Source organism: Sus scrofa, chromosome 14, assembly GCF_054392235.1.
Source record: "Sus scrofa isolate SSC_HxYL_T2T_F1_AM1 chromosome 14, Sscrofa_HxYL_maternal_Yorkshire_Landrace_v2.0, whole genome shotgun sequence".
Classification (NCBI taxonomy): Eukaryota; Metazoa; Chordata; class Mammalia; order Artiodactyla; family Suidae; genus Sus; species Sus scrofa.
In genome coordinates, this window is record NC_139396.1 from 112877183 (window position 1) to 112900028 (window position 22846).

At 36.1% G+C, this 22846-nt stretch overlaps 1 protein-coding gene across 14 annotated transcripts in view; it reads left to right on the plus strand.

Moving 5' to 3' along the window:
- ZFAND4 (zinc finger AN1-type containing 4) overlaps window positions 1-22846 on the plus strand; it is a 70464-nt gene that overhangs the window by 13228 nt on the left and 34390 nt on the right. For 11 of the 14 annotated variants that reach the window (XR_014825492.1, XR_014825493.1, XR_014825495.1 and 8 more), the window contains exons 3-4: window positions 21633-21708; window positions 22603-22670. The exons of the other annotated variants lie outside the window; for them this stretch is intronic. Coding sequence is in view for 7 of the 11 variants with exons in the window: in NM_001302672.1 (NP_001289601.1) it covers window positions 21633-21708; window positions 22603-22670 (144 nt within the window). In the remaining 4 variants the exon portion in view is untranslated. The remainder of the gene's footprint in view (window positions 1-21632; window positions 21709-22602; window positions 22671-22846) is intronic. 14 annotated transcript variants of the gene reach the window in all.

Below are 22846 nucleotides of genomic sequence, written 5' to 3' on the forward strand. Positions count from 1 at the left end.
TGGCAAGCATTACTGTCATTTATCTACCCCCACAATCAAGATCTAGAACAGTTCTATTGCCCATTAAAATTCTCCTGTGCCTTTGTGGTGAACCTCTTCCTGTAAACTTGGCTCCTGACATCCACTTATCTGTTTCCATCCTTATATTACCTTTTTCAGAAGTTCATATAACTGTATATAATAGTATATAGCTTTTGAGTCGTCCTTTCATTTATACATAAAACTTCATGCATTTGATATTTATTCATATTGTTCCATATATCAATAGCTTATTCTGTTTATGACTGTTCCATTGTATGGATATTCTACACTTATTAATTCCTAAATTGAAGGACATTTGGGTTGTTTTCAGTTTTTGGTGATTATGAATAAAGCCATTTTAACTTTCATGTACAGTATTTTATGGGTGCATAAGTTTTTATTTCATCTGGTAAATACCTAGGAGTGGAATTGCTGAGTTGTGTAATGCTTATTTAATTTAATAAGAAACTGCCAAATGATTTTCCAGAGTGGCTGTACCATTTTGTATCCCTGTGAGTAATGTCTGAGAGTTCTAGTTGCTCTGTATCATAAGAACGTGCTGTTGTCTGGGTTATTTTTGTTTTTTTCTTTTGCCATTCTAATAGATATTGGTGATAGCTCATTGTGGTTTTAGTTTGCATCTTCCTAACTAATGACTTTGAACATATTTTTATTTGTATATTGATTATGTCCTCTTTGGTGAAATGTGTCTATTCAGTCTTTCCCATTTAAATTTTTTGTTTATTATTTTTATTTTAATTAATTTATTTTTTTAACTGTAGCTGCGGCACATGGAAGTTCCTGGGCCAGGATTGAATGTGAGCCACGCAGAGACAATGCCAAGTCCTTAACTGCTGGGCCACTAGGGAACGCTAGTCTTTGCCCATTTTTAAAAATTAAGTTGTTTCTTTTCTTATTGCTGTGTTTTGAAAGTCCTAGTGTTTTAAAACTTCACATTATGGTTTCTTATGTCTTCTTTGACTCCTGAATTTTTTAGAAGTATATCTTTATTTCCATACTTAGGGGAATTAAAAAGACTTCATTTTATTATTAATCACTAATTCAATTACAGATAGAGTAAATGGAATATTTATGGTAAACATGGTATTTTTGTGAATGATTGTCTTTTAAAACAGCCTGGGATTCTTTCACAATTCATGTGTGGTGTAGAATAAACAGGAAGAAAAAAATGATGAGATAAGTTATTGATATTACATGTTCAGGTATACCTAAGCACAATGGGAGGTTGACTCAGAGATAAATCTTTGTTCTCCAGATCCCACAACTACCATGTTTTTTTTTGTTTTGTCACCTGCTTTCTGGTACTGTAAGATGCTCTAGGATCATCTTGTATATTTCTTGCCCTGTCTTAGAATCAGCCATTTCTCCCATTTCTCCAAGGAGCACTGGTTCCCCTCCCCCCCTTTTAAAAATATTGTGTTAAAAACCAAGATCTAGGCATAACAATTGACTTTTTACCTATAATATAGAAACCAGAAGACAGTGGAAGGAATGTTATCTTCACAGTGCTGAGTGAGATAACAGTCTCTACCTAGAATTGAATTTAACTCTCAAAGATAAGGACAAAATAAAGAACAAAATAAAACTTGAATTTTATAACAGCAGACTTTTACCAAAGGAACTTCTGAATGATATATCTTAGAAGGCAGATGATCCCTAAAAGAAGTTTATGGCACATTTGTGGGTAAAATCTAAATCAATATTTACTTAATAAAACAATGATATAAGATGGTTTGAAAAACTTGAATTAAAATCCTGGTAACAGTGACACATTTAGTCAGAGTTGTTTGCATTGAGAATTGTAAGGTTCTAAGCATCATTCATGAGGAAGATAAAGATGTTATCTTTTGACTTCATTTTTAAATTATGATCACTTAAATTTCTGAATTAATTGCTACATATTAGAAATAGTTATATAATTTACACATGACATAAGTGCCTCACTTTCTTCCATCTGTCTAAATTAACGCTAAAGGAGGCCAATAGTTAAATCAGAATAATTAGAAAGCACAAAGTAAGAGTAAAAATTAGAGGAGTTCCCACTGTGGTGCAGCCAAAATGAATCCAACTAGTAACCATGAGCTGCGGGTTTGATCCCTAGCCCCGCTCATCAGTGGGGTAAGAATCTGGCATTGTCATGAGCTGTGGAGTAGGTCACAGACCCGGCTCGGATCCTGCGTTGCTGTGACTGTGGTGTAGGCCCCCAGCTGTAGCTCCAAGTCAACCCCCAGCCTGGGAGCCTCCATATGCTGAGGGTGCAGCCCTAAAAAAGGGAAAAAAAAGTAAAACTTATAGAAATATGTCAGTAGTCCCCAAATGTAAAGTGGATAAAATTTTCTGAAAAACCGCCATTGATAGACTGGTTTAAAAAAAATTCTTACGATGGAGTTCCCATCATGGCTCAGTGGAAACAAATCTGACTAGCATCCCTGAGGGCACAGGTTCAATCCCTGGGCTTGCTCAGTGGGTTAAGGATCCAGCATTGCCATGAGCTGTGTTGTAGGTCGCAGACGCAGCTTGGATCTCACATTGCTCTGGCTGTGGTGTAGGCCAGCAGCTGGAGCTCCAATTCAACCCCTAGCCTGGGAACCTCCATATGCCATAGGTGTGCCCCTAAAAAGACAAAAAAAAAAAAAAAAAATCCATGTGAAATACTGTTTGCAAGAGATCTAGTCTAGGAGTTCCCGTCATGGCACAGTGGTTAACGAATCCAACTAGGAACCATGAGGTTGCGGGTTCAATCCCTGCCCTTGCTCAGTGGGTTAAGGACCCGGCGTTGCCGTGAGCTGTGGTGTAGGTCGCAGACACGGCTCGGCTCGGATCCTGCATTGCTGTGGCTGTGGTGTAGGCCAGTGGCTACAGCTCCGGTTAGACCCCTAGCCTGGGAACCTTGGGGAGCGGCCCTAGAAAAGGCAAAAAGACAACAACAATAACAAAAAAAGAGATCTAATCTAAAAAATAAGGACCCCAAAAGGTTGAAAGCAAAAAAATTGAAAAAGAAATACCAGGAAAATACTAACTGAAGAAAGGTGGTGTTTCTGCATTAATTACAGTCATTATGTAAAATACATTTTAGGGAGTTCCCATTGTGGCACAGCAGAAACGAATCTGACTAGTATCCATGAGGATTTGGGTTAGAGCTCTGGCCTCACTCAGTGGGTTGGGGATACTGTGTTGTGAGCTGTGGTGTAGGTTGCAAACACAGCTTGGATATCATGTGTCTGTGGCTGTGGCTGGCAGCTGTAGCTCTCATTTGACCCTTAGCTTGGGAACTTCCATATGCTGTGGGTGTGGCACTAAAAAAAGGAACCCCCCCCCCACAAAAACCCAACAACAGCAAAAGAAACATTTTATTTTTTAAATTTTTTTTAAATTTATTTTTTAAATTATTTCCCCAATACAATTTTTTTTCTACTGTACAGCATGGTGATCCAGTTACGCATACATTTACACATTCTATTTTCTCACATTATCATGCTCCATCATAAGTGACTAGACATAGTTACCAGTGCTATAGAGCAGGATCTCATTGCTAATCCATTCCAAAGGCAATAGTTTGCATCTATTAACCCCAAGCTCCCAATCCATCCCACTCCCTCCCCCACCCCCTTGGCAACCACAAGTCTGTTCTCCAAGTCCATGATTTTCCAAAAGAAACATTTTAAAGTGAAATGTGAGCAAGTCATGTAGAGGGACGTTCATAGTAGTTTTTGTTTTTTTGGTAATGTCAACAACTCAAATGACTACAATAGAATGGATGAGTTGTGGTATATGTAAATATATGTGTCATGTAGTGGAATCAAATTTGATGGAATTGTCTACAACATGGAAAACTAATGAAATAATAGCTTCATACATGACATGGATAAATTAAAAACAATGGTGAATAAAAAAGAAAATAATGAAAGAACATATATACTATGATTTTACTTATATAAATAGCATAAAGGGGCAAAGAAATAATATCACATATTGAAGTAAGCCAATAATAAAAAGCAGAGGAATAATTCACCTCATATTTGCAATGATAGGTACCCCTGGGTGGAGGGAAGAGGATGCAGTTGGAGAGAAGCCTTGAAGATTATTTTTCTCTGTATCTTTTTCTTTCCTTTTTTTAAAAAATAATTTTTATTTTTTCCATTATAGTTGGTTTACAAATGGTGATTCTTTGCTTAACATTTTGAGGAGTGTTAAAATTTTTTCCAGAGTGACTATATTAATATTCCACACAGCAATGTATGAGGTTTCCAAATTCTCCACATCCTCACCTACACTTATTATTTTTTATCTTTTTGATTATAACCATCCTAGTTAGTATGCAGTGGTATCTCATTGTGGTTTTGATTAGCATTTCCATAATGAAGAATGCTGTTGGACATGTTTTCATCCTCTTGCTTCTTTGGAGAAATGTCTATTCAGATCCTTTGCACATTTTTTTTTTTAATCTCTGGAGCAACTTTATTTATTTATTATTTCCCTAATACATTATTTTTTTTTCTACTGTACAGCATGGTGATCCAGTTACACATACATGTATACATTCTTTTTTATCACATTATCATGCTCCATCATAAGTGACTAGACATAGTTCTCAGTGCTACACAGCAGGATCTCATTGCTAATCCGTTCCAAAGGCAATAGTCTGCATCTATTAACCCCAGGCTTCCAATCCATCCCACTCCCTCACCCTCCCCCTTGGCAACCACAAGTCTATTCTCCAAGTCCATGATTTTCTGGTCTGTGGAAAGGTTCGTTTGTGCCGCATATTAGATTCCAGATATAAATGATATCATATGGTATTTGTCTTTTTTATCTTTCTGACTTACTTCACTCAGTGTAAGAGTCTCTCTGACAAGGGCTTAATCTCTAAAATAAACAACTTATGCAACTCAACAGCAAAAAAGCCAACAACCCAATGGAAAAATGGGCAAAAGATCTGAATAGACATTTCTCCAAGGAAGATACACAGATGGCCAACAAGCACATGAAAAAATGCTCAACATCCCTGATTATCAGAGAAATGCAAATCTAAACTACTACTAAGTTCCACCTCACACTGGTCAGAATGGCCATCATTAACAAGTCAACAAGTAAACAAATGCTGGAGAGGGTGTGGAGAAAAGGGAATCCTCCTGCACTGTTTGAGGGAATGTAAGCTTGTACCACCACTATGGAGAACAGTATGGAGGTACCTTAGAAAACTATATGTAGAACTGCCATATGACTCAGCAATCCCACTCTTGGGCATATATCCAGACAAAACTTTCCTTAAAAAAGACACATGCACCCCCACTTTCATTGCAGCACTATTCACAATAGCCAAGACATGGAAACAACCCAAATGTCCATCGACAGATGATTGGATTAGGAAGAAGTGGTATATATACACAATGGAATACTACTCAGCCATAAAAAAGAACAAAATAATGCCATTCGCAGCAACATGGATGGAACTAGAGACTCCATTATCTTTTCTTAATGCCTGGTATGGTTAGTCTTTTTTAGTCATACTAATAGACATGTGGCGATATCTCATTGTGGTTTTAATTTGTATTTCCCTAATAATTAGTTATATTGAGCATCTTCGTGAACTTATTTGGCATCCTTTATATATTCTTTGTCAAAATGTCTGTTCAACTCTTTTACTTATTTTAAAAAAATCTTTTTTTTCTTTTTGTTGAGTTTTGAGAACTCTTTATTCTTTCTGAATACAGATTTTCAATCAGATACACATTTCACTGAGATTTTCTCCTAGACTGTGGCTTGTATTTTTATTAATTTAACAGTGTTTTTTGAAGAGCAGAAATGTTCATTTTTCTGAAGTCCATACTGTCAGAGTTTTTATGGGTATGGATGTCTAAGGTAAAAATTTTCTATATTTTCCTGTAAACATTCAGTTATATATATTTTTTTGTCTTTTTTAAGGCCACACTACCCACGGTGTGTGGAGGTTCCCAGGCTAGGGGTCAAATTGGAGCTGTAGCCTCTGGCCTGTGCCACAGCCACAGCAATGCCAGATCCAAGCTACATCTGCAACCTACATCACAACTCACAGCAACACCGGATCCTTAACCCACTGAGCAAGGCCAGGGATCGAACCTGTGTCTCATGGATACTAGTCAGATTCATTTCCACAGAGCCATGTTGGGAACTCTGTACATCGATTTAAAAAAAAAATATTATACCATCATCCCTAGAATTAAGTTTACTTGCTCATGTTGTATTATCTTTTATATATATTGTTGAATTCCGTTTGTTAAAACTTTGTGTTAGACTATTTGTGTCTCTGTTTATGAAGATGGTATTGATTTTATCTTATGTCTTGCCTGGTTTTGATATCAGTTAATACTGTCCTCCATTCAGTAGTCTTTCCATTTTGTTGATAGTTTCCTTCACTGACAAAAGCTTTTTAATTTGATGTAGTCCCTTTTAATTTTGCTTTTGTTTCCCTTGTCTGAAGAGACATGCCCCCTAAAATATTACTAAGACTAAGGTCAAAGAGCATATTGGCTGTGTTTTGACAATTTTGAAATTTTCAAAAGCTTTTTCTCCTGGTTTTATGGTTGGGGTCTCACAGTTAAGTCTTTAGTCCATTTTCAATATATTTTTATGTTTGGTGTGAGAATGTAGTCCAGTTTGTTTCTTTTTGTATATAGTTATCCAGTTTTCCCAAGTATTGAAGAGGCTATCTTTTCCCCATTGTATATTCTTGCCTCTTTATCATAGATTAATTGCCTATATAAGTGCAAGTTCATTTGGGGGCTCTCTATTCTGTTCTTTTGATCTGTGTGTCTGTTTTTGTGCCAGTACCATACTACTCTATTTATTTTTTGTCTTTTGTCTTTTTAGGGCCACACCCATGGCATATGGAAATTCCCAGGCTAGGTCCAATTCCCAGAGCTATAGCCTCTGGCCTACACCACAGCCACAGCAACTCAGGATCCAAGACTCGTCTGTTACCTACACCACAGCTCACAGCAATGCCCGGATCCTTTACCCACTGAACAAGGCTAGGGATTGAACCTGCATCCTCGTGGATGCTAGTCAGATTCATTTCTGCTGAGCTATGACGGGAACTCCCTTCTGTTTTGATTATTGTAGCCCTGTAGTATAGTCTGAAATAGGGAACAAGATACCTCCAATTTGTTTTTCTTCTCTTTGTTTTTTTTTCTTTTTTCTTTTCAGGGCTGCACCTGCAGCATATAGAAGTTCCCAGGCTAGGGGTCGAATTGGAGCTTCAGCTGTGGGCCTATGCCACAGCCACAGCAATGCGGGATCTGAGCCATGTCAGTTACCTACCTACACCACAGCTCACAGCAACACTGGATCCTTAACCCACTGAGTGAGGCCAGGGATCAAACTCACATCCTCATGGATCCTATGGAATTAGTTAACTGCTGAGCCTTGAAGGAAACTCCCTGTTCTTCTTTCTCAAGATTATTTTGGCTATTTGGGGCCTTTTGTATTTCTAGAATTTTAGAATAATTTTTTATAGTTCAGTGAAAACTGCCATTGGTATTTTGATAGGGAATGCACTGAATATGTAGATTGTCTTGGGTAATGTGGTCATTTTAACAGTATTAATTCTTTTAATCCCAGAGCATGGTGCACCTTTCAATTTGTCTGTGTAGTCTTCAGTTTCTCTCATCAGTGTCTTGTATTTTTCTGATAGTGGTTTTTAACCTCCCTTGTTTGATTTATTCCCAATTTTTCCTTTTTGATGTGATTGTAAATGAGACTGTTTTCTTAATTTCTCTTTCTGAGAGTTTGTTGTTAGTGTTTAGAAATACAACCTATTTCTGTTTATTAATTTTACATCCTGCAACTTTACTTACTTCATTGATGAGTTCTAGTAGTTTTTTGGTGGCATCTTTATGATTTTCTATGTATGATATCATGTCATCTGCAATCATAATTTTACTTGTTTCCAATTAGGATTATTTTCATTTCTTTGTCTGATCTGATTGCTATGGCTAAGGACTATGTTGAATGAAAGTGGTGAGACTGGGGATCCTTGTCTTACTCCTAATCTTGGAGGAAATGCTTTCAGTATGATGTAATCTAGGGGCTTTTCATATATGGTCTTTATTATATTTAGGTAGGTCCCCTCTATACCTACTTCATTGGGAGTTTTTGTCATAATGGATGTTGAAATTGTCAAAAGCCTTTTCTGCATCTATTGAGATGATCATATGATTTTTATTCTTCAGTCTGTTAATGTGGTGTATCACATTTAAAGAAATTATTATATTTGATTTACAGTGTTCTGTCAATTACTGCTACACAGCAGAGTGACCCAGTTATACATATATACATTCTTTTTCTCATATTCTCTTCTATCATATTCTGTCACAAGTGGCTGGATATAGTTCCCTGTGCTATACATTAGGACCTCATTGCTTTTCCATTCTAAATATAATAGTATGCATCTACTAACCCCAAACTCTCAGTCTACCCCACTCCCTCTCCTGCTCCATTGGCAACCGCAAGTCTGCTCTCCATGTCTGTGAGTCTGTTTCTATTCTTTAGATAGATTAATCTGTTCCATATTTTAGATTCTGCATATAAGTAATATCATATGGTATTTGTCTTTTTTTTTGACTTAGTATGAGAATCTCTGGTTTTATCCATGTTGCTGCAAATGGCATTATTTTGTTCCTTTTTATGGCAGAGTAGCATTCCATTGTATATATGTATCACGTTTTCTTAATCCATTTCATCTGTTGATGGACATTTAGGTTGTTTCCATATCTTGGCTATTGTGAATAGTGCTGCAGTGAACATAGGGGTGCATATATCTTTTTGAATGAAAGTTTTGTCTGGATATGTGCCCAGGAGTGGGATTGCTGGATCATATGATAGTTCGATAGTTTTCTGAGGAACCTCCATGCTGTTTTCCATAGTGGTTGTACCAATTGACATTCCCAAAAGTGTAGGAGAGTTCCCTTTTCTCCAGCATTTGTTATTTGTAGCCTTATTAATGATGGCCATTCTGACCAGTGTGAGGTAGTACCTTACTGTAGTTTTGATTTGTGTTTCTCAAATTATTAGTGATGTTGGGCATTTTTTCATGTGCCTTTTGGCTATCTTTATGTCTTCTTTGGAGAAATGTCTATTTAGGTCTTCTGCCCATTTTTTAATTGTTTTTTTTTTTCTGTTGAGTTGTATGAATTGTTTGTATATTTTAGAGATTAAGTCCTGTTTGTTCCATCCTTTACAACTATTTTCTCCCATACTGTAGGTTGTCTTTTCTTTTTAAAAATAGTTTTATTTACTGTACAGAAGCTTCTAAGTTTGATTATGTCCCATTGATTTATTTTTGTTTTTATTCCTATTGTCTTGGGAGACTGACCTATGAAAACATTTGTACAGTTGATGTCAGAGATTGTTTTGCCTATTTTCTCTTCTAGTTTGATGGTGTCTTGTCTTATGTTTAAGTATTTAAGCCATTTTTGAGTTTATTTTTTGTATATGGTGTGAGAGTGTATCACATTGATTTACAGATCCTGAACCATCTTTGCATTCTCGGATGAATCCCACTTCTTCATGGTGTATAATCTTCTTAATGTATTGTGGAATTCAGTTTGCTAATATTTTGGTGAGGATTTTTTCCATCTATGTTCATCAGTGATACTGACCCATAATTTTCTTTTCTGCATGTTATCTTTGTCTGAGTTTGGTATCATGTTGATTCTAGCCTCATAGAATAAGTTTGGACATGTACCTTACTCTGCAGTTCTTTGAAATAGTTTGAGAATGATAGGTGTTAACTCTTAAATGTTTGATAGAATTCGTTTGTAAAGATGTTTGAGCTTGGATTTTTGTTGGGAGGTTTTTAAAAATTGTTATTACTGATTCACTTTCATAACTGGTAATTAGTCTATGCATATGTTCTATTTCTTCCTGGTTCCAATTTGGGAGCTCATATGTTTCTAGGAATTTGTCCATTTCTTCTGGGTTGTTCATTTTATTAGCGTATTATTGTTTGTAGTAACCTCTTGTGATCATTTGTGTTTCTACGGTGTCAGTTGTAACTTCTTTTTATTTATCATTAATTTGTGCCGTTTCTCTTTTTTTTCTTGACAAGTTTGACTTAACATTTATCAGTTTTGTTTCTTTTCAACAACCAGCTCATAGTTTCATTGATTTTTTTTTCATTTTTTTTAGCCTCTATTTCATTTATTTCTGCTCAGATCTTTATGTTTTTTTTTTTTTTCACCTAAATTTGGGTTTTGTTAGTTCTTCTAAGTTCCTTTAGGTGTAAGGTTAGGTTGTTTATTTGATATTTTTCTTGTTTTCTGAGGTAGGTTTATATCACTAGAAACATCCCTCTTAGAATTACTTTTGTTCTGTACCACAGATTTTGTGTTGTGTTTTTGTTTTCATTTGCCTCCAGATATTTTTTATTTCTTGTTTGATTTCATCAATAATCCATTGGTGGTTTAGTAGCATATTGTTTAGCCTCCATGGGTTTGTGGGTTTTTCTTTCAGTTTTTTTCCCCTTGTAGTTGACTTCTAATCTCAGTGTTGCAGTCAGAAAAAAGACACTTGATATGATTTCAGTTTTCTTAAAATTTTTTGAGACTTTTTTTTGGGACCTATTATGTGATCTATCCTGGAGAATGTTCCATGGACACTTGATTAGCATGTGTATTCTGTTGCTTTTGATTGGAATGTCTGTATAGATCTATTAAGTGAATCTAGTCTAATATGTCATTTAAGGCCTGTGTTTCCTTATTGATTTCCTTTCTGGGTGATCTGTCCGTTGGTGTAAGTGGGATGTTAAAGTTCCTTACTATTATTGTGTTGCTGTCAATTTCTCCCTTTATGGAGGTTGATATTTACTTTATGTACTTTGGTGTTCCTATGTTGACTGCATGTATATTTACAATATTATCTTTTTGTATATTGATCTCTTTATGATTAAGCAATAATCTTTTTTGTTACTTGTTTTTGTTTAAATCAATTTTGGCTGGTATAAATATTGTTACCCCATTTCTATTTGCATGGAATATCTTTCTCCATCCCCTCATTTTCAGTCAAGTTGAGGAAGATACCCTCTCTTTCTAAGTTGCTGGCAATTTTTATCAAGAATGAATGTTGGATTTTGTCTAATGTGTTTTTACATCTATTGATATGATCATGTGATTTTTCTTTAACCTGGTAAAGTGATGATTTTTGTTTTTTTTAATGATTTTTTTCATTATAGTTGGTTTACAGTGTTCTGTCAATTTTCTATTATACAGCACAGTGACACAGTCACACATACATATATACATTCTTTTTTCTCACATGATCCTCCAGCATGCTCCATCACAAGTGACTAGATATTGTTCCCAGTGCTATACAATAGGATCTCATTCCTTTTCCATTTCAAATGCAATAGTTTGCATCTATTAACCCCAGATTCTCAATCTGTCCCACTCCCTCCCCTTCCCCCTTGCCAACAAGAAGTCTGTTCTCCAAGTCCATGAGTTTCTTTTCTGTGGAAAGGTTCCTTTGTGCCGTATATTAGATTCCAGATATAAGTGATATCATATGGTATTTGTCTTTCTCTTTCTGACTTACTTCACTTAGTATGAGAGTCTCTAGTTCCATCCATGTTGCTACAAATGGCATTATTTTGTTCTTTTTTATGGCAGAGTAGTATTCCATTGTGTATATATACCACATCTTCTTAACCCATTCATCTGTTAATGGACATTTAGGTTGTTTCCATGTCTTGGCTATTGTGAATAGTGCTGCAGTAAACATAGGGGTGCATGTGTCTTTTTTAAGGAAAGTTTTGTCTGGATATATGCCCAAGAGTGGGATTGCTAGGTCATATGGTACTTCTGTATTTAGTTTTCTGAGGTACTCCATATTGTTTTCCATAGTGGTTGTACCAGTTTACATTCCCACCAACAGTGTAGGAAGGTTCCCTTTTCTCCACAGCCCCTCCAGCACTTGTTATTTGTGGACTTATTAATGATGGGCATTCTGACTGGTATGAGGTGGTATCTCATGGTAGTTTTGACTTCCATTTCTCTAATAATCAGGGATGTTGAGCATTTTTTCATGTGCTTGTTGGCCATCTGTGTATCTTCCTTGGAGAAATGTCTATTCAGATCTTTTGCCCATTTTTCCATTGGGTTGTTGGTTTTTTTGCTTTTGAGTTGTATAAGAAGTGATGATTCTTGGATGATCATTGAGCATTGCATACTTGGGATACATCTATCCTGGTCATGGTATATGATTATTTTTATAAATTATTGGATTTGTTTTGCTAATATTTTGTTGAGGATTTTTTTCATTATGTTCGTGTGACATATTGGTCTGTAGCTTTCTTTTCTTTATTAGAAAGTAATTGTCTTTTAGTTCTACTCTCTTTTTTGTGTGTGTGTTTTTCTTTGTTTCAGCACAGCCTGTGGAAGTTCCCAGGCTAGGGATCAAACCCATGCCATGGCAGTGACCCAAGCCACAGTAGTGACAATGCCAGATCCTTAACTGCTAGGCCACCAGGGAACTCCAGTAGTTTTTCTTTCTCATAACATCTTTGTCTGTTTTTTGGTATTAGGGAAATACTGGCCTTATATAATGTGTTAGGAAATATTCCTTTGCTTCTATCTTCTGGAAGCAATAATAGAGAATTGATGTAATTTCTTTTCTAAATATTTGGTAGAATTCACCAATGAAACTATTTGGCCGTAGGGCTTTTTGCTTTGGAAGGTTATAAATAATTGATTCAATTTCACTGGTTTCTTTCATTTTTTTTAATATTAAAGTATAGTTTATTTACAATGTCATGCCAGTTTCTGCTGTGTAGCAAAATGACCCAGTCATATGTATATATACATTGCCTTTCTTATATTATCTTCCATCATGGTCTATCCCAAGAGACTGGATATAGTTCCCTGTGCAATCTCATCAGTTTCTGATTTATCCTCCCTGTTTTTATTTTGCACAAATGGGCAGATACATGCATAATTTCATATATCCTCTTCTTTCTAACATGAATGGTAACATATTATGATCTTTTGTATTTTGCTTTTTATGCTTAATAATATATCTTGGATAGCTCTGTAAAGAGAACTTTCTTGATCAGTTTTCTTTACCACATATTTTCTTTATGGTGTTATTTTATGTGGCAAATTGAAAATCCTTTCTCACTTTCTTACAACACATAAAAGTTTCTATATTAGCCCTACAAGTTCCATTCTCACTTTTTTTTTTTACTCTTAAATGTACATTTTTATGTTTTAAAATGCCCACCATTGACCTTTTTGCTGAAGTTATTCTCATAATATATTGGTTGGATTAAGATCATCCTCTTATTAGATTCCCCAGAAAGTAATCATGTATGCAGAATTATCTGTCTTCAAGTTATGAGCAATGCCTTTTTGAGTTGGGAACTTTTTCTGTATCTCCAATAGGGATGCTCTCTATTATTGAACAACTGTGCTTTTCTCCCTTCTTTTAGGCTTTGGCAAACCATCATTCTACTTTCTAAGAGTTTGACTGCTTTAGATACTTCATATAGGTTGAATCATGCACTGTCTTTTCATGATTATCTTAGTTAACTTAGCTTTATGGGCTTTTGTTTTGTTTTGTTTGTTTTTTGTTTTTTGTCTTTTGTCATTTTAGGGCTGCACCCATGGCATATGGAGGTTCCCAGGCTAGGGGTCTTATCAGAGCTGTAGCCAGCGGCCTACACCAGAGCCATAGCAACGCCAGATCCGAGTTGCGTCTGCAACTTACACCACAGCTAATAGCAATGCTGGATCCTGAGCCCACTGAGCAAAATCAGTGATCAAACCCACAGCCTCATGGTTCCTAGTTGGATTCGTTTCCGCTGCGCCACAGTAGGAACTCCTAGCTCTGTGTTTTTAAGGTTCATCCATGTTGTAGCACGTGGCAGGATTTCTTTTACTATTGAATAATATTCCATTATATGTTTGTGGCACATTTTCTTTATCCATTCATCTGTCAGTAAGTATTTAGGTTGCTTCCATATATTGGCTGTTATAAGTAAATATGCAATAAACATGGGCATGCAAATATCTCTTCCAGATCCTGATTTCTTTTTAATAAATACCCAGAAGTGGAATTGTTGGATCATATGGTAATAAGTCTATTTGTAGTATCTTGAGGAGCCTGCATTGCTGTTTTCCATTATAGCTGCACAATTTTTTATTCCCACCAGTGGGGCACAAGTTTCCAGTTTCTCCACATCCTCACCAACACTTGTTATATTCTGAGTTTGATAGTGGACATGCTCGTGGCTGTGATATCCTTTTATTTTAAATGATTTTTCTCCATTATAGTTGGTTTACAGTGTTCTGTCAATTTCTACTGTATAGCAAAGTGACCCAGTCACACATACATGTACACTTTTTCTCACATTATCCTCCATCATGTTCCATCAAAAGTGCTATACAGGGTGTGATATCTTATTGTGGTTTGTTTTTCATTGACCTGATGATTGGTAGTGTTGACCATCTTTTCATTTGTTATTGGCCATCTTTATGTCTTCTTTGAAGAAATGTCTGTTCAAGTCCTTTGCTCATTTTAAAAATCAGATTGTTTGTTTTCTTGTAAAGTCAAATCTGATTCTTTTGCCTTATAATTTATTTGATTTTTTTCATGTAGCTGTTGAGAATTTTATTTTTGTCATTGAAATCAAATCATTTTATTACTAGGATATATCTTGGGCATAAAAATTCTGGGCTAATAATCCTATTTACCTAATCCTTTCAATGTGTAGATTCAGGTCTTCTATTTCTGGAAGTTTTCTAGGATTGTAGTTCTAAGTATTAGTTCCACTATTTTGTTTTTTCTTTTTTTAGGAGCTTTGATAGTATGAATATTCGTCCTTCTCAGCCTTTCATTTCTGACCTCTTCTTACTTTATGTCATTTTCATACTCTTGGTTGTTTGCTGGACTGTCCTTACTAAGTAAGTATTTGAATCTATTATCTCATGATATCTTGCAGTTCATTCTTTATTTTTGAGGTGGTTTTTTTCTTTTTCCTCCATATATTTTCTGAGTATTGTCAGCAGTCTTTTTCATTCATTTCCCTCCCCTTTCCTTTTGAAATTTTCTGTTCTTAATTTTTGAATTTCTTATTCAGAGTGTTTTTTCATGTCTTCAAATGCTTGAGTATGTTTAACTCTGGGGTGAGACGTTATAATTTTCTTCCACTTCATGGTTATTTTTTTCTGGGTAAAATTTACTTTGGTTGATAGGTGTGGAATTTTGTTTTTTAGTTTTGCTATTACCTCTGTATGGATTTGTTATTTTTTTTCTCTTGTTGATTTTTGTGGTACTAGGATGTTTTACAGATTCTGTTTGATGGTGTTCTGTCAGTATAGCAATGTCCAGATATTTTAGTAGATATTTTATTTTTGTTTGATGGTGATGGTAAGGACTGGGGGCAGTTGTAAAGTCCTCCAGTTTTGTGGTTCTCTTTTGTCTTACAAGAATCTTAAGTTTTTACTCCTTTCTCCTTTTCCCCCGACTACTGAATACTAAAGAATTCTCTTCCTCTTTTGTTTTTTGCCTCCTGCAAAAGCTCCTTCACATTGCTTGTGAAGTCCTTTCTTTGTAGTCACTGTTTGGATACCTGAGTCCTTTTTGTAGACTTTTCAGACTTAGAATTTCCTTCTTCTTCCTTGTAATGATTTTATATTGAGCTCATCACTAGCTTCCCTCTCTAATGTCTCCAAAATTTCCTTCATCAGTCCTGCAGGTGCAGGAATGCGAGATTTCCCACCCTGGGATAGAGTAAGACCCCTTTTAGTTCCCAGTTATTTTGAAGTTCGGATATTCTCTATCTTCAAGTCATGATGGCTGAGGGCATAGTTTCCATGTAGATTCATTTCCATCTTTATTTTTGTGTATTGTTTTTGGGGGAAATATAGGGAGATATTTCCTATGGTTCCACCATTGTCTTTAATTATCCATAAGTCCTACTAATTATGGTTTATTTTCTAAGTGCAGATATTAATGTTATCAAACACTTATCTGTGTGAAAATTCTAAAAAAGGCATAAGAAACATGTTTGAGTCATTAGTAGGGTTAAATGAGGTTGTAAATGTGGGACCCCTTGATGGGATTAGCGCCCTTATAAGAAGACACACCTGGGAATTCCCCCTTTTTTTTCATTTTTTTATTACTCAAATGAATTTATCACATCTGTAGTTGTATAATGATCATAACAATCTGATTTCACAGGATTTCCATCCCACAGCCCAAGCAGATCCCTCCACCTCCCAAACGGTCTCCTCCGGAGACCATAAGTTTTTCAATGTCTGTGAGTCAGCATCTGTTCTGCAAAGAAGTTCCATCTGTCCTTTTTTCAGATTCCACATGTCAGTGAAAGCATTTGATGTTGGTGTCTCATTGTATGACTGACTTCACTTAGCATAGGCCCATCCATGTTGCTAAAAATGCTGGTATTTCGTTCTTTTTGATGGCTCAGTCATATTCCATTGTGTATATGTACCACCTCTTCTGGATCTACTCCTCTGTCAATGGACATTTAGGTTGTTTCCATGTCTTGGCTATTGAAAAGAGTGCTGCAGTGAACATTGGAGTGCATGTGTCTTTGCGAGTCGTGGTTTTCTCTGGATAGATGCCCAGGAGTGGGATTGCTGGATCAAATGGTAGTTCTATGTTTAGTTTTCTGAGGAATCTCCATACTGCTTTCCACAGTGGTTGCACCAATTTACAATTGCACCAACAGTGTACTAGGGTTCCTTTATCTCCACACCCTCTCCAGGGAATTCCCCTTTGACTACACCTAGAGAAGTCATGTGAGCACACAGGAAAGTTTTAGCTATCTACAAGAGAAGAGGCCTCAAAATGAAACTGGCACTTTGATTTTGGACTTCCCAGACTCTATCTAGCATTGTGAAAAAAATAAATTTCTGTTGTTTAAGCCACCCAGTCTGTGGTATTTTGTTGTGGCAGCCCAAATAGACTAAGACACACACACACACACACACACACACACTCTCTCTCAAGTACAAGTGGACTCATATATCACTTGTCACAGCTTTTTTTTTTTTTTTTACAGCTTTGTTTATAGTAGTGACAAAAAATAAGGTGAAAATATATCTTAGTAGGGAACTGGGTAAATAAATTATGACAGAAACATATATTGAAGTAACATCCAGCCTTAAATACAATGTGTATTTTCATTTATTGATGTGAAAAAAATATACAGTATAAGTGAAAACAGTGTATAAAACAGCTAACAAAGTATGCTCCCATTTTATTAAAAATAAGTTTTAAAAATGAATATACTCCAAATGTTGAAAATGGATTTTATTGGATTTAGGATTACAGTTTTAATTTTCTTTTATATATTTTTGTGTTATCTATTTTTCATGTCATTATTTTTATAGTGAAGAAATATTTTAATTTGTAGAAGTTTTATAAACACTGAATATAAATTTGTGTATATGCAGTTTGTCTTTTGAGAAGACATATTTGCTTAATAGGGATTAATTTTCCTGGATATATTTATAAGAAATAAGAGCTGAGGTTTAAAGGCAAAGGACCACCCTAGAATAAGAGACTAATTAGCATAAAGATTGAATACAGTCTTTGGAGTTAGTCAGCTAGGGCTTTATACCTCTAATCTACATGCTCTGTGTGTCACTTCATCTCTCAGTGCTTCAGTTTTATCTGTGAAATAAGCATGAAAGTGATCCCTAGTTCAGAAGATTATTGTTGTTGCAGTGAAATTTTTTTGTTTTGTTTTGTTTTTTTGTTTTTTTTGCCTTTTCTAGGGCTGCATCTGTGGTATATGGTGTTCCCAGGCTAGGGGTCTAATCGGAGCTATAGTTGCCAACCTACACCACAGTCACAACAATGCCAGATCCAAGCCTCATCTGCGACCTACACCACAGCTCACAGCAACACCAGATCCTTAATCCACTGAGCAAGGCCAGGGACTGAACCCATAACTTCATGGTTCCTAGTTGGATTTGTTAACCACTGAGCCACGACAGGAACTCCTTGTTACAGGATGATAATACAGGTCAAACATTTTAACAGTGCCAGGTTTACAATAATAAACAAGAACACATATAGCGCTTACTGCTTTTATTCTGGTCAAGTTTTCTTTTTTTTTTTTTGTCTTTTTAGGGCCGCACCTGAGACATATGGTGGTTCCCAGGATAGGGGTCAAATTGGAGCTACAGCTGCCAGCCTACACCACTGCCACAGCAAGGCCAGATCTGAGCCGTGTCTGCGACCTACACCATAGCTCACAGCAATTTTGGATACTTAAGCCACTGAGCGAAGCCAGGGATGGAACATGCATCCTCATGGATGCTAGTCAGATTTGTTTCTGCTGAGCCATGATGAGAACTCCTCTGGTCAGCTTATTTTATAGTATCATAAACAAAAGTAACTTAAGAAGGCAGTATATGAGATATTTGAAAAGGTTATTCATACATCAGTATTTGTATTCATTAAATGTTTTATTGAGTAAATAATGCTCACTCTCTGGCTAGTGCGGTCTAAATTTTCTTTGGGCATTCAAATCTGCAATTGGAGAAAAAAGTTTAATTATGCTGGAGTATAGGATCTGCCTTAATATTCCTTTATCGTCACAGAAATGTAAAGAAACTGTCTTATAGGCCATAATTTTCAGCATTGAAAATTGCCCATAATACGCTTTTTTTCAAGATCAATTTTTTTTTTTTTTTGTCTTTTGTCTTTTTAGGGCCTCACCTGTAGCATATGGAGCCTCCCAGGCTAGGGGTCTAATTGAAGCTGCAGCTGCTGGCCTACACCATAGCCACAGCAGCACCAGATCCAAGCCACGTCTGCAACCTCCACCATGGCTCACAGCAATGCCGGATCCTTAACTCTTGAGTGAGGCCAGGGGTCGAACCTGCAACCTCATGGTTCCTAGTTGGATTCATTTCTGGTGCACCACGATGGGAACTCCAAGGTCAAATTATTTTTAAATTAATGTTTGGGCTTTACAAAAAAGTATGTTAATAAGAAATGATGAACTATAATTACATTCGAACATTGAGGTGGTAAGATTAATGATTTTTTTATATATAATGATTTTTATTTTTTTCCATTATAACTGGTTTACAGTGTTCTATCAGTTTTCTACTGTACAGCAAGGTGACCCAGTTACGCATACATGTTTACATTCTTTTTTCTCACATTATCATGCTACATCATAAGTGACTAGAGACATGGATGGAACTAGAGACTCTCATACTGAGTGAAGTAAGTCAGAAAGAGAAAGACAAATACCATATATCACTTATATCTGGAATCTAATATATGGCACAAATGAGCCTTTCTACAGAAAAGAAAATCATGGACTTGGAGGATAGACGTGTGGTTGCCAAGGGGTAGAGGGAGAGAGTGGGATGGATTGGAAGCCTGGGGTTAATAGATGTAGACTATTGCCTTTGGAATGGATTAACAGTGAAATTCTAATAGTATTTGTATGGGAAATTGTATTTTCTGCAAGGTTATATTTATAGGGTCATTGACCTTTCCTTTCAGAAGAGGTATCAAAGATGCCATCTGAATCACTAAATAAACTCACCTTAAACAGTCATCATTTCATGTGGACATGTTACTCTGGGAACAGACTTTTAGAATACAAACTCCTAAGGGCGGTAAACTAAATTAAATATTCCATGTATATTTTTATTTAGATATAACTGACATTATATTAGTTCCAGACATAAGGGTTTGATATTTGTGTCTGTCATTGGACCTTCATATCCTCAGGTTTTGCATCTGAGAATTTAAACAAATGTGGATCAAAAAATATTGTGGAAAAAATTCCAGAAAGTTCCAGAAAGCAAAACTTGAATTTACATTATGCTGGCAACTGTTTACACAGTGTTTACATTAAGGTATATTAAGTAATCTAGAGATGATTTAAAGCATACAGGGGGATGTGTGTAGGTCATGTGCAAATACTATGCCATTTTATATAACGTACTTGAGCATCCTAGGATTTTGGGTTTTGAGGGGGACCTGGAATCAGTATCTCTTGGATCCTGAGGGACAACTATACTGCAGAATGGTTAGTGCAATGTCTAGTTAATAGTTAACATCCATCAGCATAAATAGTTACACATTTTTTTCTTTTTCTTTTTAAGGCCGTTCCTGCAGCACATGGAAGTTCCCAGGCTAGGAATCAGCTGCAGCTGCCAGCCTACACCACAGCTACAGCAACGCCACATCCAAGCCATGTCTGCCACCTACACCATAGCTCGCGGCAACACAAGATCCTTAACCCACTGAGCAAGTCCAGGGATCTAACCTTTGTCCTCATGAATACTAGTCGGGTTCTTAACCCACTGAGCCACAATAGAAACTCCACAAATTTTTTTTCTTATGATTAAAACTTTTAAAATCTACTCTCTTAGCAATTTTCAGGTGTACAGCACAGTATTCTCCGCTGTAGTCTCTATGTTGTACTTTACATCCCCATGACTTACCTTAGAGCTGGGAGTTTGTAAATTTTAACACCCTTCACCCATTTTGCTTGTCCTTCACTCATAAAATACTGTTTTTAAAAAAATTAAATGGTACTGAAATAAACGTTTCATTTTCTATAAGGACCGTGATTTGGAAACAATATATTTTAACAAGATAGGTTTAAATTTTTTTGGCCGTGCTCACAGCATGTGGAAGTTCCTGGGCCAGGGGTAGACCCGGTGCCATAGCTGTAACCAGAGCCACAGCAGTGACAACACTGTATGCTTAACCCACCAAGCCATGAGGGAACTCCTCATAATGCACTTTTAACACTGAATGTCACTGAATGAAGTCTGTCCTTGGCATATTTAGAACTGTTTTCTAGGCCTTAAACCTGAAACTCTCCTGGGATGATTTCAAGACATCTTGTCTTTCACTTTTTTATTAAAAAGATTTTTATTTTTTTCCATTATAGTTGATTTATAGTGTTCTATCAATTTCTGCTGTACAGCAAAGTGACCCAGTGATACATACTTTTTCTCACATTATCCTCCATCATGTTCCATCACCATGCAACTAGATATACTTCCCTGTGCTATACAGAAGGATCTCATTGCTTATGCACAAGATATCTTGTCCTTTTTTTTTTTTTTTTTTTTTTTTTTTTGTCTTTTTAGGCCTGCTCCCATGGCATATGGAGGTTCCCAGGCTAGGGGTCGAATCCGAGCTGCAGCTGCTGGCCTACGCCACAGCCACAGCAACGCAGGATCCGAGCCACGTCTGCAACCCACACCACAGTTCACAGCAACTGAGTGAGGCCAGGGATGAAACCTGCATCCTCATGGATGCTAGTCAGCTCCAATATCTTGTCTTTTAAAGGGCTTCCTAATCTTATACTTTGTTTCAAGGCCAGATAGTTACTAAAGCATACTCTTCTTTTCTAGTGAATGGATTAAAACCACATCTACTTTTAGCCATGCCTCTTACCTATTATTCTGTACATTTTTGCTAAGCATCCAAGATTCAATTTAGAAGTATGTTTAACTTAGTTCATTCTTTAATAAAATAAATTTGTATCATACTCTTTCAAAGATTCTATTGAATTTTTAACCATTCTTTTATAACCTTCCCCTAAGGTATTCCCATCTGTCAGCAGCACTTAATTTGGAATAACATGGAACTGGAAGATGATTATTGCTTGAGTGATTACAAGTGAGTGTAATTGCATATTAGCTGTTTTATAGATGCTCAGAATTATGACTTCATATGCTAGTGTTTTGCTTCTGAGTCCTTGAATCATGTCTTTTCTTCTTCTGAATAGTTCTTATCCCTCAATTTCAGTGTAAATCCTAAACTTAAGATGTATTGGCTCAGTACCCCTACCACCTGGTCCTTGTCCTCTGATTTTTTGTTTTACTTTTTCATTATTCATGCCAAGGTATTTATCCCTGTCTTTTTAAGGATCTTCTTCTTATCTTGCCTTCTCTGCTCCTTTCTTTGACTGTTGACCCATTCCCACCTGGCTACATGAAAACTCTTTATTTCCACAAGAGTTTATTGCTCTTTTGTTTTTCCTAAGTGACACTGTGTGTACCAGTGGTTGCAGATACACTATCTAACCTTTTTTCTTGCTCATGTAATTGTTCACTCTGTCCTTAAGAACAAAAAGGTCAGAGGCCATGTGGAATAGCTGGGAGAGCAGTGGGAGTCAGAGATCTTGTAGATCTATTTTTCTGTTGTTTTATTTTATTAAATAGATCTGCTATTTCTAACACTTTGGGTCTTGAACAAGTTTCTTTTCTTCTTAGGGCCTCTTTTTCCTGACATGTGAAATGAAGAGGCTAAACCACATGATTACAGAAGTCCTTTTTCATGCTCTTATTCTGGGATGTTATATCATATTTAAGGCTTATGAAAACATCTTCACTTTTTCATTATTTATACAAGTAAATAAGTTAACATTTTATGTTTATGTGCATTGCTATATCTTTTTTATATTTTAGAGGGTATGCACTATGCTTGATAAGCCAGCACATAATTATGTATATATTTAACACTGAACACATTTTGACTGTTGTGGTTTATTTTTGTGTTAACTGTCCACAGCATTTCAGAAGGTTGTACCTTGAAGCTGGTATTGGCTATGCGTGGTGGACCTATAAATACTAGAAGAGGTAGGCATATGTTAAGATTATATATATTAAAGCAATTTGACAGTAATAATCTTCAAGCCAGGTGATATTTTTATAGCCTCAGATTTTATTCAGGGTCTCTTTCTGTTATTTGGCTTAGAAGAACCACATTTGTTTCTCTAGGCATTGTTCTTTAAAGCCTAATGCCAGAGGTGGGA